This window comes from Lepidochelys kempii, chromosome 26 (assembly GCF_965140285.1).
Source record: "Lepidochelys kempii isolate rLepKem1 chromosome 26, rLepKem1.hap1, whole genome shotgun sequence".
Lineage (NCBI taxonomy): Eukaryota > Metazoa > Chordata > Testudines > Cheloniidae > Lepidochelys > Lepidochelys kempii.
Window position 1 is genome coordinate 6,307,299 of NC_136405.1, and position 17,797 is coordinate 6,325,095.

At 49.7% G+C, this 17,797-nt stretch overlaps 1 protein-coding gene across 1 annotated transcript in view; it reads right to left on the minus strand.

Moving 5' to 3' along the window:
- Nucleotides 1-352: 352 nt before the first annotated feature.
- Nucleotides 353-17,797, minus strand: part of PEBP4 (phosphatidylethanolamine binding protein 4) — a 202,840-nt gene continuing 185,395 nt past the window's right edge. The window contains exon 7 of the mRNA XM_073325118.2: nucleotides 353-1,911. Coding sequence (XP_073181219.1) covers nucleotides 1,820-1,911 — 92 coding nt within the window. The 3' untranslated portion in view covers nucleotides 353-1,819. The remainder of the gene's footprint in view (nucleotides 1,912-17,797) is intronic.

The window sequence follows — 17,797 nt, forward strand, 5'->3', positions numbered from 1 at the left end:
GACCTCCTTGGGGGGTAGGTCAGCGTCACTCGCCTCAGTTTTTCAGATGGGGACACTGAGGTGCAGAGAGGCAAACTGAGTCATCCAGCGAGTGAGTCAGTGGTGGAGAAAGAAGTAGAATCCAAGAGTCCTGATTCCTATCTCCACCTCTAATCACTACATCACACTCCCTCTTCGAGCTAGGAATAGAACCCAGGACAGCCAATTCCTACCCACAGCTCCAACCACTAGATCACACTCCCTCTGACACAACTGAGTGCTGGGCCTGTATTGGTGCCTCAATACTAGAGTGCTGGCTGCTTTAGAAATGCACAGGCGGATCCCGTGGGAAAGAGACCCCACAGGGTAAATGTTAACGCGAACGATGTTCAGTGGCACGTTTTATTCTGATTGCTGCAATAAGGAACAGGTATTAAAGAAAAAAAAAAGCACAGACAAAACAAAACCAAACAAAACCCCACTCCCACACACAGAGGCAGGAAATGCTACACTGAGCCTAGGCCAGAAAGGAAGAGACAAGTTGGAGGGCCGGATCCGGCTACTCTGTCCCAGTGGGATTCCCAAACCACACAGCTTAGAGCCTGTCAGTGACAGAGCCAGAGGGACCCAGCTCTGACCGTTTCTTTGTCACTTCAGTACTAGACACAACATCTGGTACACAGCTGTGCCGAGTTCACTACGCTTGCTTGGGGAAATGGAGGGTGACCACAGAGCATGGGACTTGAGGAACGGTTAAACCTGGATGGTCACTGCGAAGGCCCGTCTTCAGGACAGCCGTTGGAAAGGCTCCTGCTACAGCCCGGGGGGGGGGGGGGGTGTGTGTGTGTCTATGCTCGATCCTGCTCTCACTCACACTGGTGTAATTCCATTGGTTTGACTGGGTCCTCTCCTGCTTTAGATGGCTGCAAGTGAGACCAGAATCAGGCTCTCCAAACTGATGACCCTCTCTCTGCTCACCGCCACGCTGAGGCCAGACTGGAGGCCACTGGTCTTTTCAAGAGACTCAGCATCTCTCTCTAATACCCGCGGCACCGCGAGAATGGCGGCTTTGGTGGCTGCTGCTGTGCAAGCCAGCTGTGAAACTTTACACCAGGCTGAAACCAGAGGGACATACCCTAGCTGAGAAAATCCCAGCTGGGTTTTTGGGGTAAGGGTGGGTTTCTAGCTATATGGGCGAGGACAGTCTTAGCATGTCAAAGGCAAGGCTGGTGCAAAGGGGCCAGAGGGCAGGCATAACTCCCAGGCAATACCCTCGAGCCCAAAGTTGCACTGGCCCCTGCAGCCCCTGAATAGGAAAGGTGAAAGCTGCTTCCTCAGGGCCCTGTGCTGGCACCTGCATCACTGGAGGGATAACTCAGGCTCCAAGACAGCTTCAGGAAGTGCAAAATACCACTTCACCTCTGCAGACTGCCCGCACGCTGCTAGATAAAGCCCATCACAAAGGGCCTCGACAAACCAGCAGGGTTCTAGCTGCAGTGCACTCAGGTGAAGGGGGCGTGTTTGCACCTCTATGGTGGCATTGGTGGGGCACCAGGGTCAAAAGCTGAGCACTGTGAATCGTGGAGGAAATATGACTTGCTCCAGTGCAGGGCACCGGGCTGGCCCCAGCAGTGACTGGGGTACTGAATGGAAGGAGATGAGGAAATAACGGAATGGGTATAAGCATTCGTAGAATTCACTTTCTAGAGGGCAGAGGCTGAGTGTGACATTTTTCAGAGCCTCACGATTCGACAGGGAAATGCAAACAACTCAAAGCCAAGAGAAGCGACACTCTTCCGAGGGGAAGCTCTGGGGCTGGCCTCAGATGGTGATGCTGCCTCTAGTCACTGTGATGTTGAGTGAGGAACTGGGTCGAAGCCACGGGGGATCCGAGCCGAAACTGCTCAATGAAATGCTCCATTGGCCAGGAACCTGGAAAGAGACCAAAAAGGTGGGAGCGAAAGTCAAGCTCTGAGGGCTGTTCTGGCCAGCAGTTTCAACTGCAGGCACCGGAAAGAGAGAGATGTTCATGCTTGTAATGGGGCTGGGCATACATTCAGCACTGGGGCCTGCCATCTGGAGCTCCAGGGCAATCAACCAAGGGCAGAACGGGCCCTCTGAGCCCACAGTCTCTCACTTGGCTATTGGGGCCACCCACTGAAAGCCTCAAAGCAGCTCCTGAGTTGGTCACTGTTCTGTCTGCCGGCGTTTCCACTTGTCCCCTTTCTTCCTCCTCTCCACTAATGAGTTTCCCACTCGACCGTAATCCTGGGTATCAATGGTCACCGTCCAGCCCCGGAACGGGCCTGGCACAGGGTGCTTGGCCTGCCAGTGCAAATTCCAGCTGCTCCAGCCCTGACCTGGAGAGGTAGGCTCGAGGGGAGAGAGGCCCAGTCATTTCTTAGCCCCTAGCTCTCCTCACCTTTGTCATTTCTGTTTCAGCTCCTCTGAGCTGGTAGTTTGCACCGGCACACATTGATCTCACAGGAGGGAATGCTTGCTACAATGACCGGCACGGAGCATGAAGGTAAGGGACTTTCCAGACCGCTGCCCCACGGGACATAGAGTGTAAGGGACCGTCGTCCAGACTGGTCACGGAAAGGTGGGCTGGAGCACCTATGGGATTGTGCTGGGGGGAGGAACTGCACCTCCTGCGTTTCCAGTCCACCCTAGCGTGGTGAGGATTCACACTGGACCAGTGTGGGCTGAGTGGTGACAAGCCTTGTGCGCAGCTAGGGTAACACTGTGGAAAGCTCCTGGGCGTGAAGAGACAGCTCCTCAGCATGGACTTCAATGGAGCGGTGCCCGTTTACACCAGCTGAGGATCTGGCTCAGTGCATTTGACACGCATTCCGCGGCTGCGTCAGCTGCTGCAAGCACCAAATGGGGCAGGCCAGCCTGCAGAGAGCAGGTGTGATTCTCCTCTGTGCCGGCTGCGCAGGGAGATCCAGGACAGGCTTGTTCTAACGTGGGGCACAGAGATTTGCTGTTTATTTTTCTGACCTGCATGACACAGACCACATCCTGTCAGGAGAGAGAGAGAGAGGCAGAGCCAGAGAGAGAGAGACTGCCAGCGAGACGCAGCCTCTCCCGGACCGTGGCACACACCAGCATGCTTAGGTGACCCCAAAGCTTCCCTGAGCCCTGCTCCAAACCTGTGCCAGAAAAGGTCTGATGCTCTCGTGCATTTTTCCGGGCCGCTACAGTCACTCTTGGGTTTTGTTTATTGTAAATGCTGTTTGTTCCTTTCATCTTCCTCCCCCTCCCGCCCCCTTCTGCTTCCTGATGACCTTTGGAGCAGACCTTCCCACGGCTTCCCACAAGCCCACCCCGAGATACTGTGGAAATCCCCAGCCACTGAGCCGAGATGCAGCCTGTTGGGGAGGACGAGGGAGCTTCCCAGGCCCCATTCCCTTGAATGAGACTGGGGGCTGCATTCAACAGGCAGTGCCATTAACCCCCGCAGCACACTGTGCATCTTGGCTGAAAAGCCTCTGGGGTATTTTGAGAGCTTCTTGGTCCTTCCTTTCTGATCTCCCCACCACACATAGGCTTGGACCCCATCTCTGCCAGATAGACCCAGGGGAGGTGAAGCACCTGCCCGGTTGCCCAGTGCATTCTGGGAAAATCTAAGCCATATTGCCCTGGGCTGGGCCAAGCAGGGGCCGATGCAGGCAGTGACTCCTGTCCCCCTAAGCCGGGGTCAACGTGGCTGGCCAGAGGGAATGACCTGGCTCACACAGGAATCAGGACGGGAGTGATTTTCCTCAGAAACGAGAAGTGAAACCGCTCGCAGCCCCAGCAGGGCTGTGACCAGCAGCTTGTGGATGCGACGCTGACCGGTGTGTACATGGAGGAACTGACAGCGCCCTGCCTGGGGGTGGGGAGAGGGCATTCCTTCCACGCCTGGGGGCGGTGGGACACCCCTGGCCTGACTGAGTGCGTTTTTCCCTTGGGCGCGGGTGGCAGGGATGCCCTTCTCCCTGGCCGGAGGGCGGGGGACAGTGCAGAGGTGGCAGGGATTTCCCTATCTCTTGCTGGAGACTCCTATATGGGGAGGAGGCACCAGACAGACACATACAGGTCCCATCGTGATCTCTCCTGTAGTGGGCAGAGATTCATCCCTGTAGGCTCCGAAATAGGATGGAGTCATCTTCCCTCTGACCCTCCTGGGTGGCTGATGTTATAGCTGCACTCAGAGAGGCTGGGAGGGGTATTAAACAGGGTGTGACGTGTTACATGGCCTTCCCTGTCCCCCTGGGCCTGAGAGTTGGGCAGGGATCTCAGCACGGGGAGCGTCTCCTAGGCCAAAGCTAGGGGAGAAAGTGGCACCTTGCTGGGCCAGCGGGTACTCTTCTCCCACTGAAGCTAATGACAAAACATGGGAGGCCAGATGTCCCCATCTTTGGGATGTGCCCAGGTGCCCACACTCTGAGGAGTGTAACAAGGGCTGGCAATGTCACCTGCCCTTAGGGGAGCACCCTTGTCTGAGAGGTGTTCTGCAAAGGTAGGCTTGTGGGGAGGAAGAGTGGTCACTCGCCTGCAACTCTGGCAACCTGGGTTTGATTCCCCTGCTCTGCTACAGATTTTCTCTCTGACTTTGGGCAAGTCACTAAACTACTCAGTTCTCTGTCTGCACAGTGGGGACAAAAGCAGTGCCCTACCTCACGTGGGGGTGGTCAAGTTCCTTCCGTCTTGTGTAACTACAGTTAAAGTGGCAAACCCCCCTAGTGTGGGCACAGTTATACTGGTAGAAAGGTGCTTATGTGAGTGTAGCTTAATCCAGTTTGGCAAAGCAAAGCTTACTCTACAGTATAAAGCACCTTATACCAGTATAACTGTGTCAGTAGTAGGGCCTTTACTGGCATAACTAGGTTGGTAAAAATATCCCACCCCTAAGGGATGGAATTATGCCCTGGTAGAATCTTGTAGAATTTAGATTAGCACTTGTTCCATTGCCAATTTAGCCCATTCCCATTTACACCGGAGAATTCCCACCCTCTCTCCAGGGAATTTCGTGTTAGGCATGACCCAGCCTGAAGCGACTCCCCTGAGGAGTTAGAGTGGCACCCGTGGAGCTGGGCTTGTGATCTGGCCCTTAGCTCTTTTAATCCTTTCTCACAACTCAATTCCTTAGTCCCCTTCACCCACTTCATGGTGCACCTTTGCACCCCCTCTCGCTCGTTGGACTCCTCCTTTGGTGCCTGAGCATGGACACGGTATTCCCGGTCTCGTCTCATCACAGCCAGAGCTTCCCCTCCCTCGTGCTGAACAGCAGCTGGCTCCACCGGCCTGCAGTCGGTGGAGCTGCTGGAGGAGCGAAGGGCTATTCAGTGTGAACGAGGGGATCAAAATCCATTTCACAAAGATGGACCGTCCTCACCCTGCTCTACAACGTGACGCCTCTGCTGACAACAGGCCAGAAATGCACACGCCAGCCATATCGAGTTGCATGCGTGTGCCTGATGTGGCAACCCCTGACCCAGGTACTGAGATACTCTGAATTAAAGCAATGAAAAAATATCACTGCAACAAACCGAGATGGCGCTGGGCCTCGGTCCAGCTGAAGCCTGCTGTCTATTAGGAGCCCTGACCCCCTTGTGCACCTCCCTGACGCTGGGTTAGGATGGCATCACTTCGCTGAATTCAAATCTCACGCCACCCATCCCTGGTGCTTTTGCAAAACAGCTGAGCTAAGTGGTATTACTTCATCGTGTGCCTCTCAGACAATGGCTCCGGCCCAGAGCGAGTGAGCGGGGGGGGAAACGCATCCTGACTCAGGCCCCTCCCCTTTCCTGCCACAAGCGGTAGGAGGACTCAGACGCGGCCACCGACTCCGGTTGAGTCAGTGCCTTAGAGAAGGGACCGTGCAGTTTAGTGCTTTGCGGTTCCGCAGCTGGGCAAGAGCAAAAAAGCCCCTGTTCTACTGTCAGAGCCTTCTTTTTTCCATGAGACCGTCGGATTTAGGCGAGGCTTGAGGAAGTGTTGATCACGGAACGCGTGGGTCACCGCCTTGACGGGGCGTAGAGGGGCACACTGCATGCAATGCTAGTTCAGTCAGCTTTCCCTGTGCTGCCCCACAATGGGGCCTTCTCTCTGGGGGAAGCGAGCCTGTGTGTAAATGGGAACCGATCCTGTGTTTGGCTTGTTGCAGAGGCCTAGGAGCCTGGCACGTCCGTACGTGCTGCAGAGAAGAGGCTGGCTGTGAATCTGAGAACAAGCTGTGCTGCACGCTGACATTCCCATGTGCTGCGGCCGAGATCCCCACTGGCCTTGCTTTCCTTTTATCTGTATGTGCATAGGAGGGTAGCGCGGGCAAAAGGGGCTGGATTGAAGGGCACGGAGACTGTTTACTCACAGGCAGCATCAGCGCCAGCTTCTACCACCAATCTGCCTAGCTCCTGACCCGCAGGGACCCCCTCCAGGGGGCAGAGGGGAGTTCAGGCCTTGTCTACACTAGAAAGTTGTACTGCTTTAACTACACTGGCATCGTTAAAGCAGACCAGCCTAGCGTGTACACAGTTACATCTGGATAAAGGTGGTATATCCCAGAATAGTTTTTCCCTATGGGAAGGGGAAGAACCTATACTGGTATAAATTACCTTTGTAGCAGTGTAACTGCATCTACACGAGGACTTGGGCTACTATAACTATGTCAGTAAAAAAATCACCCCGTCCGACATGGCTAGCCTCAGGCTCTAAGACACTGTTAGTTCCTGCCCGCTCTGTCTGAAGAGAGATTGCAAAGTCTGGCACTGTTTAGTTTTGAGAGGAGAGAAATGAAAAGAGACATGGAAGCTCTTCAGAGCAGGGATTGTCTCTGTGATACGTTTGTACAGCACCAAGCACAATGGCGGGCTGGCCTCTAGACCCCCCTGCAGTACAAATAATACATCATCATCATTGAGGCAAACAAAATATTATTATGACCATTAATTATTTGTACTGAGACAGCACCGAGGAGCCCCAGTCACGGACCAGGACCCCCCTGTGCTAGGCATTGTACAAACACAGAACAAGAAGCTGGTGCCTGCTGCCGCGACCTTGCAATCTAAGTAATAAGTGGTGTAGAGAAGGTAAATCAGGGGCTCCTACCTATCATTCCTCATAATACTACAGCAAAGGGACTTTCAATGACACTGTAATATAACCAATTGAAAGCTGATAAAAGGAAATCTTTTTATGATACAATACTCTATGTATATAAATCTCCCCACTGTATTTTCCACTGAATGCATCCGATGAAGTGAGCTGTAGCTCACGAAAGCTTATGCTCAAATAAATTTGTTAGTCTCTAAGGTGCCACAAGTACTCCTTTTCTTTTTCCTACCTGTGAGGCTCATGTCCTTGGGGAAAGCACCGTGTATATCCCACCTTGCCCAGCAATGAGCTGAGTGGCTAAAAGTCTGGAGAAACAGCTCTTTGACCACATACTGTCTGCCTGATGGGTAACAGATCTCAGTGGTCAGAAAGCAGAGGTGTGCCCGGGTCTGCAAATGGCTCTCACATGCTGACATCATAGCTTTGAGAACAGAAATCAAACCTGGGATTTCCCTGACCCTTGCTACCCAAGACACCCTCACCCCACACGGTGCCTAGGATGACCGCAGTCGTGGGTGTTCGAGACAGCACCAGCCTCAGGGGGCCAAGATGCCCCTCAAACCCTGCATGCCTGAGACACCCCCTAACCCCAGATGCCTATGATGTGTCCCCCCAGCCCCACATGCTGAAGAACTCCCCCTCCACACACACACCCCTAATCCCAGGGGCCAAGTTGCCTGCCATGCCTGAGGTGACCCCTAGCCCTGGAGTGTCCAGAATGGGACTTTCCAGGATGGTTTTTTGGGTTTGGTTTGGAATTTTTAAAATATTTGAGCCTAGCAAGACTATCTGCAGCTAGAGTAAAACAGCCCCAGCCTTGCCCCGCTAACCCCCACGCTGGCTGGCTAAACTGAAGAGATTATATGATAATGGGAGCCAAGTGAAACGGCCTCACTCCTCCACCCCTCAGCCCGCAGGGTGATTTCTTTCTGCAAATATATGACAGTTCCTGAACCACTCTGTTGCTCTGACACCAAATGGCCTAATTGATTCACTAATGCTTGGTGCTGGTGATTCACCAGAGCTCTTGATTAACAGCCAAGGGTAGGAGAGAGAACAGCTTGGGATCGGGGGTGGGGGGGTCAAAAGGGCCATGACCCCCTTCCCTCCAGAACAGTAAGAGGTTTCATGCTTCCTTTGGTCCATTTTCAAGCTCATTTCCTGGAGGATTATATCATAGGGTTTCACCCTTATCTGAGTGCTTGCTGCAGTCCGAGGAGCTGAGAACACTCCACAAACACTCCCTCTCACAACAGCCCCATTATCCCCGTTGTACAGATGGAGAAACTGAGGCACGAGGGAGTGGAAGCAACTTGCCCATGCTCACACTGGCAGAACTGGGAATTGGGGCTGCTGGGCCAGATGCCTGCTTCACTGACCTAACTGCTAGACAGTGCTTTCTCTCACTGGACTGGGTTATTTTAAATGAACTTTCACAGCACCACTCCTGCCCATCCCGTTCCTGATCCATCACTGCCCACTAGGGGAGCTAGTGAGCAGAGCAAGTTGTTCTCTATTTGCTCCAGACTGATGCTGCAACCAGAACATAAGGTCTCCCATGTGCTCTTAAGGACCAAGCAGCTCACAGGCTGACTGGCCTCCTGAAAATCTGAATGTGCCTGGTTCTGTTCTTATGGAATCCTGGTGTAAATCTGGACTGACTCTGCTGAAGTCAGCGACGTACCTGGTGTAAGTTGGGCAGGGGGGAACCAGCCACTACGAATCCTGGATCGTAGGGTCTGGAGGTGAGTTCTCTCTAGCCATTGATGGAAGGTCTCACGTGCAATGCGCCGGCACCATTGCAGGAAGTGGGAATCAAACTCCATCCTGATGTCAGCAGAGCTCAGAGGGCAGTTTGCGTTCTGTAATTTATCTGCCTCATCACCGGGTACGTTCTCAGTGATAGGAGACCTGATGCTTTTCTGCAAAGATTAATGATGTCCCAGCAGAGGTAGGCGGGAGTCCTTTTTACCATTAAATAACACCCAGAGACTTCTACACTTTGGATAAAGCAGCTGAAAAGTGCTGGATTTGCAGCACCGGTTCAATTACTTGCAGGGAATATCTGCCGAGTGGCAATTCCGACTGGGAAGTTAGCTGAGAAGTTTGGTGAAAACTTTGGAAGGGTTTTGAGGAACTCCACTGCTTGCTGCTCAGCTCTTTGAAGGAGCTGGCTTGTAGGGATTTTTGTTCCTTTCCCTTTTGCTGCGGCTGCTGTCCTTTGGCTGGAGGGATGGGATTGGGACAATTGTGAGGACTGAATCCGGAGGCTTGGAGGAATCAGGGCTAGCTCCGTAAGATTTAGGGGCCGCAACTGCAGTTTGTGGGCTTGTTCCACCTTCTATGGAACTAGAGTTGCTGAGGAGTGGTCTGCTCTTGAAGTCTTGCTGCAGTTCTCTGCACTGTCTGGGTTTCTGTGCAAGGCTCCTGGACTTCCTTATGATACTCAGTGCTTTTACAGCACCTCCCATTCCCGGAGCTCAAAGTGCTCATTACTTGGCTTCAAAACACCTCTTCCCAGTTGGCATTACTTCCATTTTACAGACAGGAAACTGAAGCAGAGAGGTTAAATGACTCACCCAAGGTCTCAGAAAGAGTTGGAGGCAGAGTCAGGAATGGGACTCAGAGTGCTGGACAACCCCTGGCCTGTACTTTAATCACAAAACTATTCCTACTACATCCTAGAAACATGTCCAGAGGTGACCCATCTTTTTGAGGGCTCGGCAGTCTGGGCAAGAAGCTGCTTGCCAGACATGAACTAGGTCTCCTCGCTCGCTGCCCGGGGGAAACCTTCGGTCATTCAGTACAGTCAGGGCAGCTTCCAATTTACAGCTCCAGCTGGTAACCGGGGAGGCCATGACTGCTGTCCCCACGCTCGCACTCTGTGTTTGCCAGAAGAGGGTCTAGGGCACAGGCTGAGACAGCAGCTTGTAATGTGGTTCTTTCCCATCTGTCCTGCACAGGGGCCAGATCCAAAGTCAATCAAAAGACTCTGGTTGACTTCAGCAGGTCTGGACTGGGCCCAGCGTCGGCAGCGCTCTGCTCGAGAGCACCCTGTTTAGACGTAGTTCAGACTCATGCTGTCTGGACTGCCATGTAGACAAGGCCTTAGGGGGAGGTGGGACACTACCATAGCTCTGCCACGTGGTGCCCCAGGAGAGTTAAGATGATGATTATTAGTGTTATTAAGCAGCTTTTATACCTGCCTAGCTCCTTAATGTCTTTATTCTCTACTGAGGCTTTGCCAAGAGACCAAAAGCTCGGGGTCCCCCTGTGGAATTTTAACCCACAGGAGGCTGTGCTCCGGTGCAGGTGCTGTGGCGGAGTTATTTATCCCAGAGTGGCCTGGCTGGGACGTAGCCTCTGCTTCTCATCCAGGTCCTGGGTCTACCTGATTTTCCAGGTGGGTGGAACTGAGCCCCAAGGAGTGCCTTGCACAATGTCGTCCTGTGAGTCACTGGCACAGCCCCGATGTGAATCTAGCACTGGGCGAAAGAAATATCCCCCAAAGAGCATGGCGCTTTGACAGCATACCTGAGACAGGTCGCTGGGCCCCGTGGGGGAAAGCTGCCCTCTGGGTACTCACATCTGCTGTTTCTCTGCAATGTTCCCTTCTGGGGCAATTCCTCCAAGGGGTAGCGTGGTGAACACTTGTGAAAATCTGAGTTTTTTCACATGTGCGCTAGTGGGAATCTGTTCATGTTTTAGGAGTGACTGCAAAGGGCATAGCCAGCATGGAGTGCTTGTGAAAATCCCACTCACAATAGATGCACACACTCACCAATAAGGGACACAGCTGCCTAAGAATTCCTTCTAGGTCAGAAAACACCGAAAATCCCTAGAATCACCACCCTCCCAAGCTTCCTTAAAATTGTGGGTGAAGGCCGCAAAACAGAGCATCTCCCATAATATGGTCTACTAAGGAACTGGTTAGGCAGGGTGCCGAATTCCCGCTACTAAAAGCACCCTCAACACCCTGACCACGGACGTCGAGGGCATGCAGCACCTTGCATGATTCGTCCCTAACAGAGTAAGTGCAGTTATGAGGCCTAGAGGTCTAGCACTGTGTGAATAAAAGGCCTGACGAGGAAGAAGAAATATGTGGTTCTGGGAAAATAAGGGAGCTGATCCTACAAGGTGTTGAACACCCTCAGCTTCCCTGGACATTAATGGCACTCACAGATTCCAAGGCCAGAAGGATCCACTGTGATCATCTAGTCTGACTTGCCTTATAATAGGCCAGAGACCTGGCCCAAATAATTCCTAGAGCAGGTCCTTTAGAAAAGCATCCAATCGTGATTTAAAAATTGTCAGCAATGGAGAATCCACCACGACCGTCGGTAAATTGATCAAATGGTTAACTTCTCTGATCATTAAAAATGTACACCTTATTTCCACTCACCACTTTCTAGCATTGTGTCCTACAATTCAGCCATGGCATGCACCACACAGAGAGCAAAGGGGCTGTGTCCATCCACCCACCACCAAGCAAACTGCTGTCTAATAATCCAGATTTTCCATTTACTTCCCTCTCAGCTGCTGATCATGTCAACTCACATTACATATGACGAATGCAAACCACTCCAGACATATCCCCTCCAGTAAGAACCTCACACGGCTTCCCAGTGCAAACAGGGCCCATCACAGATAATCACTGCAATCCTGAGTGATCACACTGCTGTGATACACACCCTCTGTGATCAGAGAGAATATTATACCCCCTCCCTAACACATAGAATTAGAACAGGTGAGTTTCCCCCTGTAAAGGGACAACTCACACACCAGCCATTAAATAATCCAAAAAAACCTCACAGGCTGAAATGCAGCAATCCCTTTCTCATACATGGTGTAGGAACCTTACATCCCGCCCCCCGAAACTGTTAATGGGATTTGAATGCAGACGAAAAGCAGCAAAGCACAGATTCTTGCCACTTGAACTAAATCACTCATGCCCTGGGAACAATAGCAGGCAGCTCTCATCTGTGGACCAGCCACAGAGGGGCCACACTGTACAAACATGTTGTATTTAGGTATTGCCTAAAGAGTAAGGGTTGAGTAATCTCTGAGTAAAGGACTGAGACTTTGTCCCCTCGTTAACTGCAATCGTTTCGGCAGCTGTGGGCTTCTCCCTTATTTTACAAAACACAGCGGGAGCTTGCAAATTCTCAGTTTGCTAATCCATAAAACCCACTCAACTCCAGGATTTTCCTCCATTGCTCAGCAGAAGGTAATAGCAGATACAAGGAGCTCTCGGGTCATTTTTTAGACTCTGTGACTAAATGACCCGGGAGCTCCTTGCTAGTGCCCCATGTGGTGGCATAATGAAAGACTCAACATCAACCTCACTTGTCAACCTGCACGGTGCTCTAGCGTGGGGCCTGAACTACAGCTCCAGGGCCAAACGCACCAGGAACAGGAGGCTGTTTGAATCCAGATTCAGGCTCTCAATCCAGCTCCGTCTTGCCTGCCAGTTAGCTGTGTGAATAAGGGAGGTCCTAGTGTATACATACAGGCCTGCACACAAACGTACGATAAGCCCAGCAATTGGACTCTTGTGCTTCTGGCCTCCTGTGCCAGCCGCCATTTTGAAGGAGATGCCTGGGTGAGTTGTGATCGTGACACAGAGTGAAAGCAGCAGCACCAGATACCCTCGAAGTCAAGCGCTGGTTTTAGCAACACAGTCCCGGGGCTGAGTTTACTTGTCAGCTTACTGGTTTCACTGGATCACTAAATTCCCCAGTGCAGAGAGGGAGTTTCCCTCTATTTGTACATCAGAGAAGATATTAAATAAACAGTTCGAAGCCAGACCAAGTTGTGGATTAGGTGAGTGTGTTTGACATTTTACAGACCACAAACATTATCGTTAATCAGTGAAAATGAAATAGATGTAACCCTTTCAGCTCGGGGTGAAGCTGGAGAGAGCTTCCAGTGAGAGAGAAAGGCTTTCGCATAGCAACATTCCTGATGTACCTCCTAGACTGTGAACTCCCAGTATTTCCATCTTCAGTAAGAAACATGGGGCATCATCCCTCAGCTAGTGTATTATGGCATAGCTTCACTGGAGCCAAAGCTACACCGCTTTACACTTCCTCAAGATTTGGCACATGGAAGTCTGTGTGAGGCCCCAAGCTGGGATTTTTAAAGCTGTGAGAAGCCTTCCACACGGTGGCTTTATTTGTTTAGGAGGATTGGGTCCATACAGCCTGTATCGATGGAGTCATGCCCAGGCATTTAAACGACCCAGGATAACTTTCATGTTGGGACAGGGAGTGCAGTGACTTGTCTGTCACAACTGCGCGCCAGCCTGTGGCTGCATGTGAGATGGATGCTCTCCTCATGCATGGGATTTTGTTGGCAAGGCAGCAGCTCAAAGGGATCTGGTCAGTTGCCTCACCAGGAGATGGCAGTCATGAGAGCTTCAGGGAGCAGACCAATCTGTTTGTGGCACCAGGCAGGTTGTGGAGTTTAATGGTGGGGGGACCAGGGACAAACTGAAAGGACTTCTGGGGTCTATCTCCAGCTCTGCCACCAACTTGCTGGGTGACCTTGGCAAGTCACGTAACTCTGTCAGTGCCTCAGTTTCCCCACCTGAGAAATGGTGATCATGATACTGTGCTGCAAGACTTAATTTCTCTTTGTAAAGAGCTTTCTGATCTCTGCGTGAATGGTGCTATGCTCATGCAAATTATCATTAGTAAGGGTTGCCAGGCACATGACTGACAGATCCATTTGCTTACCTACCTGCATACTGGAGGATATATCTAGGCCACTTCTCAGCCAGCTATCTTGGCATCTGTCTTCTGGCCAGTAGCTGCTATTCTTATGTATAACTGTAAACTTCTCTAACTGCCCATCCAGGGAGGGGAAACAATAGGATTTATTTTACTTTTATCTTTTGCTATTTTAATTTTGTTCCTTTCTATTTTCCATTGATCTGAACAAGGAGGAAAAAACATACATAGGTCGCAGTTTAGTGCCCTCTTCTGGAGGTCTGAGCCCCTCTGGGTCTATGTGGAGCAAATGGCTTGCCATTAAGATGTCAGGCCTCTGTTTTATTAAAAGGGCACTGCCTGCTTATTTTATGCTCAAGATGCAAGGTGGCTGTGTGTGGGGGAGGTGAAAGTTTTATCAATGGCTAATGGGAAGAGAAATGTTTTCATGATCTTTTACATTCATTTTCAGTGGACCCATTTTAGGAGGGAATTTCAATTTAGAAGCCCTGATCCAACAGTATTGTGCTAGTACACAGAGATGTGAAAATTAATAGAAACAGAAGAGGAAGCTGACTAACCCTGTTTCACTGTTCCCATCAGCCCAACTGCAAAAACTAAACAAGCCGTTAATAGATTAATACATTAGAGCTTTAAAGTGCTTCAGTTGTAATAATCTGAGCTCATCCACATGCCATGCTGTTTAAGCCAATGGCTAGGTTCTCTTTTTATGTTCCAAACAGATGAAAAGTCAAAGAATTGTTTATGCCTAAAAGCAGTGTTTTCTTGTATCATCTCAGTGTTGGCTGCAACCTGAGAGACTTTTCTTCTCCTGACTGTACAGTTCAAGTATTTCCCTTTGTCGGATCAATAAAATAGGATCTAAATGAATGATCTCTGGGATTATTAGTAACAAGGATAAGGAATTTAAAATATGTATTCTAATGGATTGTGCTGCATAGAGTCTATAATCTACATCAGTGGCTCTCAACCTTTCCAGGCTACTGTACCCTTTTCAGGAGTCTGATTTGTCTTGCCTACCCACAAGTTTCACCTCACTTCAAAACTACTTGCTTACAAAATTAGACATAAAACTACAAAAGTGTCCCAGCTCACTATAACTGAAAAAATGCTGACGTTCTCATTGTTACCATATAATTATAAAATAAATCAATTGGAATATAAATACTATACTTAAATTTCAGTGTCTAGTATATAGAGCCAATATAAACAACTCAGAGTCTGTATGAAATTTTAGTTTGTACTGACTTCGCTAGACCTTTTTCTGTAACCTGTTGTAAAACTAGGCAAATATCTAGATGAGTTGATGTATCCTCAAGAGGACCTCTGCGTAGCTCCAGGAGTACCCCTGGTTGAGAACCACTGGTCTAAGCAGATTATCTATCTGGCTATCCAGTGCTTACCACTTTGCTATTTGAGTGCATGCTAGGTGCTTTGGAAATATCTTTGATAATTAGATAAAAGTACCATTGCCATCTACTGGATGCAGCAAGAACTGCTTCCCTGTGTTTCATAGATCCTATATTGCTAACAACTAATGAAGATTCTTATTTAGCTAACGTGGCAGGAGATGTACGCTTTTGGTGCAAGAGGCTCTGACTTTTATCCCCCTTGTTGTCCTGAACTTGCGAGTGGCTAAGCACATGGCAGGAGTGACAGTACTGAATTCCTAGATGGCCTTGGGTTTTTCTACAGTATGTTTGTCAGTTTCCCTTGAATACTGATATCATGGAAACTATTTGCACATCGTTTCTTCCATAACTGGATGAAAGAAAGTGTGGATACCAATCTACTTCATCTTACTGATGAGTCTTACAAGCAGTTCTCTGCATGTAGCTTTCTATCTGATCATGAACAGTCTGCAAGTAGAAGGCACTTTGATTAAGTATCCCATCCTTCTACTAATTCTGACAGCAATGAACAGATGGAATATATTGGCAATTCATGTTTATTCAATATGATACATGGGGCTCTATTAAGTCAACAAAAATATTATATTAAAATGACAAGGAGGATCTGGTTTAAAGCAAGACTAGATGGAAAACTGAAAGCTAAGGCTGATCTTAACAACTCCTGGTGGGCTTCAGTATTAGAGCAATGGGTGATCTGGTGTGGCTCTTACCCGGCAATTCTTAGGAAGAGTGGGGTGGTCTGAGCCCTGGAGAATAGCTTTCCATTTCCATTTCCTGGCTTCTGTTAACTGACGTCAGAGCTTTAATATAAGTTTAATGTGCTGTAGAACATATATTTGCAATTTTCCGCTTATTGACTTTGGGTTTCAGTGTAAGAGATGGAAAAGATTTGCAAAAAGTATTAAACAACGGAGGATTTGATGCTGTGCTGTAAATCAGTATTAATGTCATTGAAGTCAATGGGGTTACATTGGTGTAAAACCCCTGTCATGACAGAATCTGGCCCTTTGTTTGGATGCATTTAGGACTTCTGCCCCACTAACAATTGTCCATGGGGGTTCAAATGGACAGGCCCCTGAGGGGTGCTTGTTAGATCCAGCAGCAACTGTTGGACACACAAGGTATGTGAGTCAGTAGGAAAGAGGTTAAATATAACCTTCCACCAACTATTTAAGTAACGGACCCTCTACTGTGACAGTTGCAATACAGAGCACAGCATAGCTGTTGGACAAATTGAGATGCTAATGTATCAGAGAGTCCAGTGACAAGATATACTAATATATTACAGGTCTTTTGGACACAGCCCAAGCAGTTCTAACAGCCAGCAGACAACAGACCATGCAACAGTAGGATGAAAGGTAGCTTAAGTGAAAAATCTTGCACCCAGGAGTGACACATTTTGCATCGAGTTCCAGTGGAGTGTAATCTGAAACGTGAGTTACAGAGCCTCGGAATTAGCCACTGATCTTTTGGTACATTGTGATGTTCTAACTATTGCGTACATGGTGAGCGCCTCAGGGGTAGAGCGCTTTCTGTGTCCCAGGGGACATCTGCTATAGAGCGGGTGCCTTGTCTAGTAGATAGAACACAGGGCAGGGCGTTCTAGGGCTCCTGGGTTCTGTTACGGGGTCACTTCCTCATGTCAAGTTAAGAGGTTGGAGTGTTCTGTCCTCCTGGACAAGTCACTAAAGGTACGTCGGCACTGAGGGAGTAGGGGGAGCTCAGAGAATGGGTCGACTGACTCAGGCTCGCGGGGCTTGTGCTACGGGGCTAAAAATAGCAGTGTAGCTGTTTGGCGTGAGCTGGAGCTCAGGCTCTGAGACCCACCCATCTTGCCAGGTTTTCACGTACTCTGCTATTTAGCCCCGCAGCACAAGCCTGAGTCAATTGACCCAGGCTCTGAGACTCACTGCTGTGGGGTTTTTTTTGTTTTGTTTTTTGTTTTGGGGCGTGTAGACATGCCCTTAGGCCAAAATTTTCAAACTCGGCTGCCAAAAATTAGGCACCGAAATCCACAGTTAAGTCAACTACTTAAGCAGACTGATTTTCAGAGGTGCGGAACACCTACAACTCCCAGTGAAGTCACGCAGCCCTTTTATCTGATCAGCAGCTGTCTGTGGCAGAAAGCTCTTTGATTAGGTCTCCCAACTTACCTTTCCCATCACCAGGGCGAAGTCATTGCTGCTGCTTAGGCCCTCCGGCCCCGAGATGATATTACATGATCCACCCTGCCGTAGTGCAGCCACACCACCGTGTAATTGAATGGTAGAACCCTGCATGTGTTACAAAGTGGAGCATGCTCCACAAAATACTTGTTGAAATGAAGTGTCTTTACAGCGTAAGTGGCCAATTATCTTCAAGATGAATGACTCAGATAAAGTTCTCTGATCCATCGAGGGGGAATTTAGTGAATGTTGCTAATAGCTGGATCTAGTGTGTGAGGAGTTAGGAAGAGACAGGATTAAGGAGAGAAATCATCTGCATATGGAATAATTAGAAATCAATTGTCACATAATCACAGAACATCATTCTGGGGCTGTGCAGGTCCCAAGCTTTCCTCTTTGTTAATTAGAG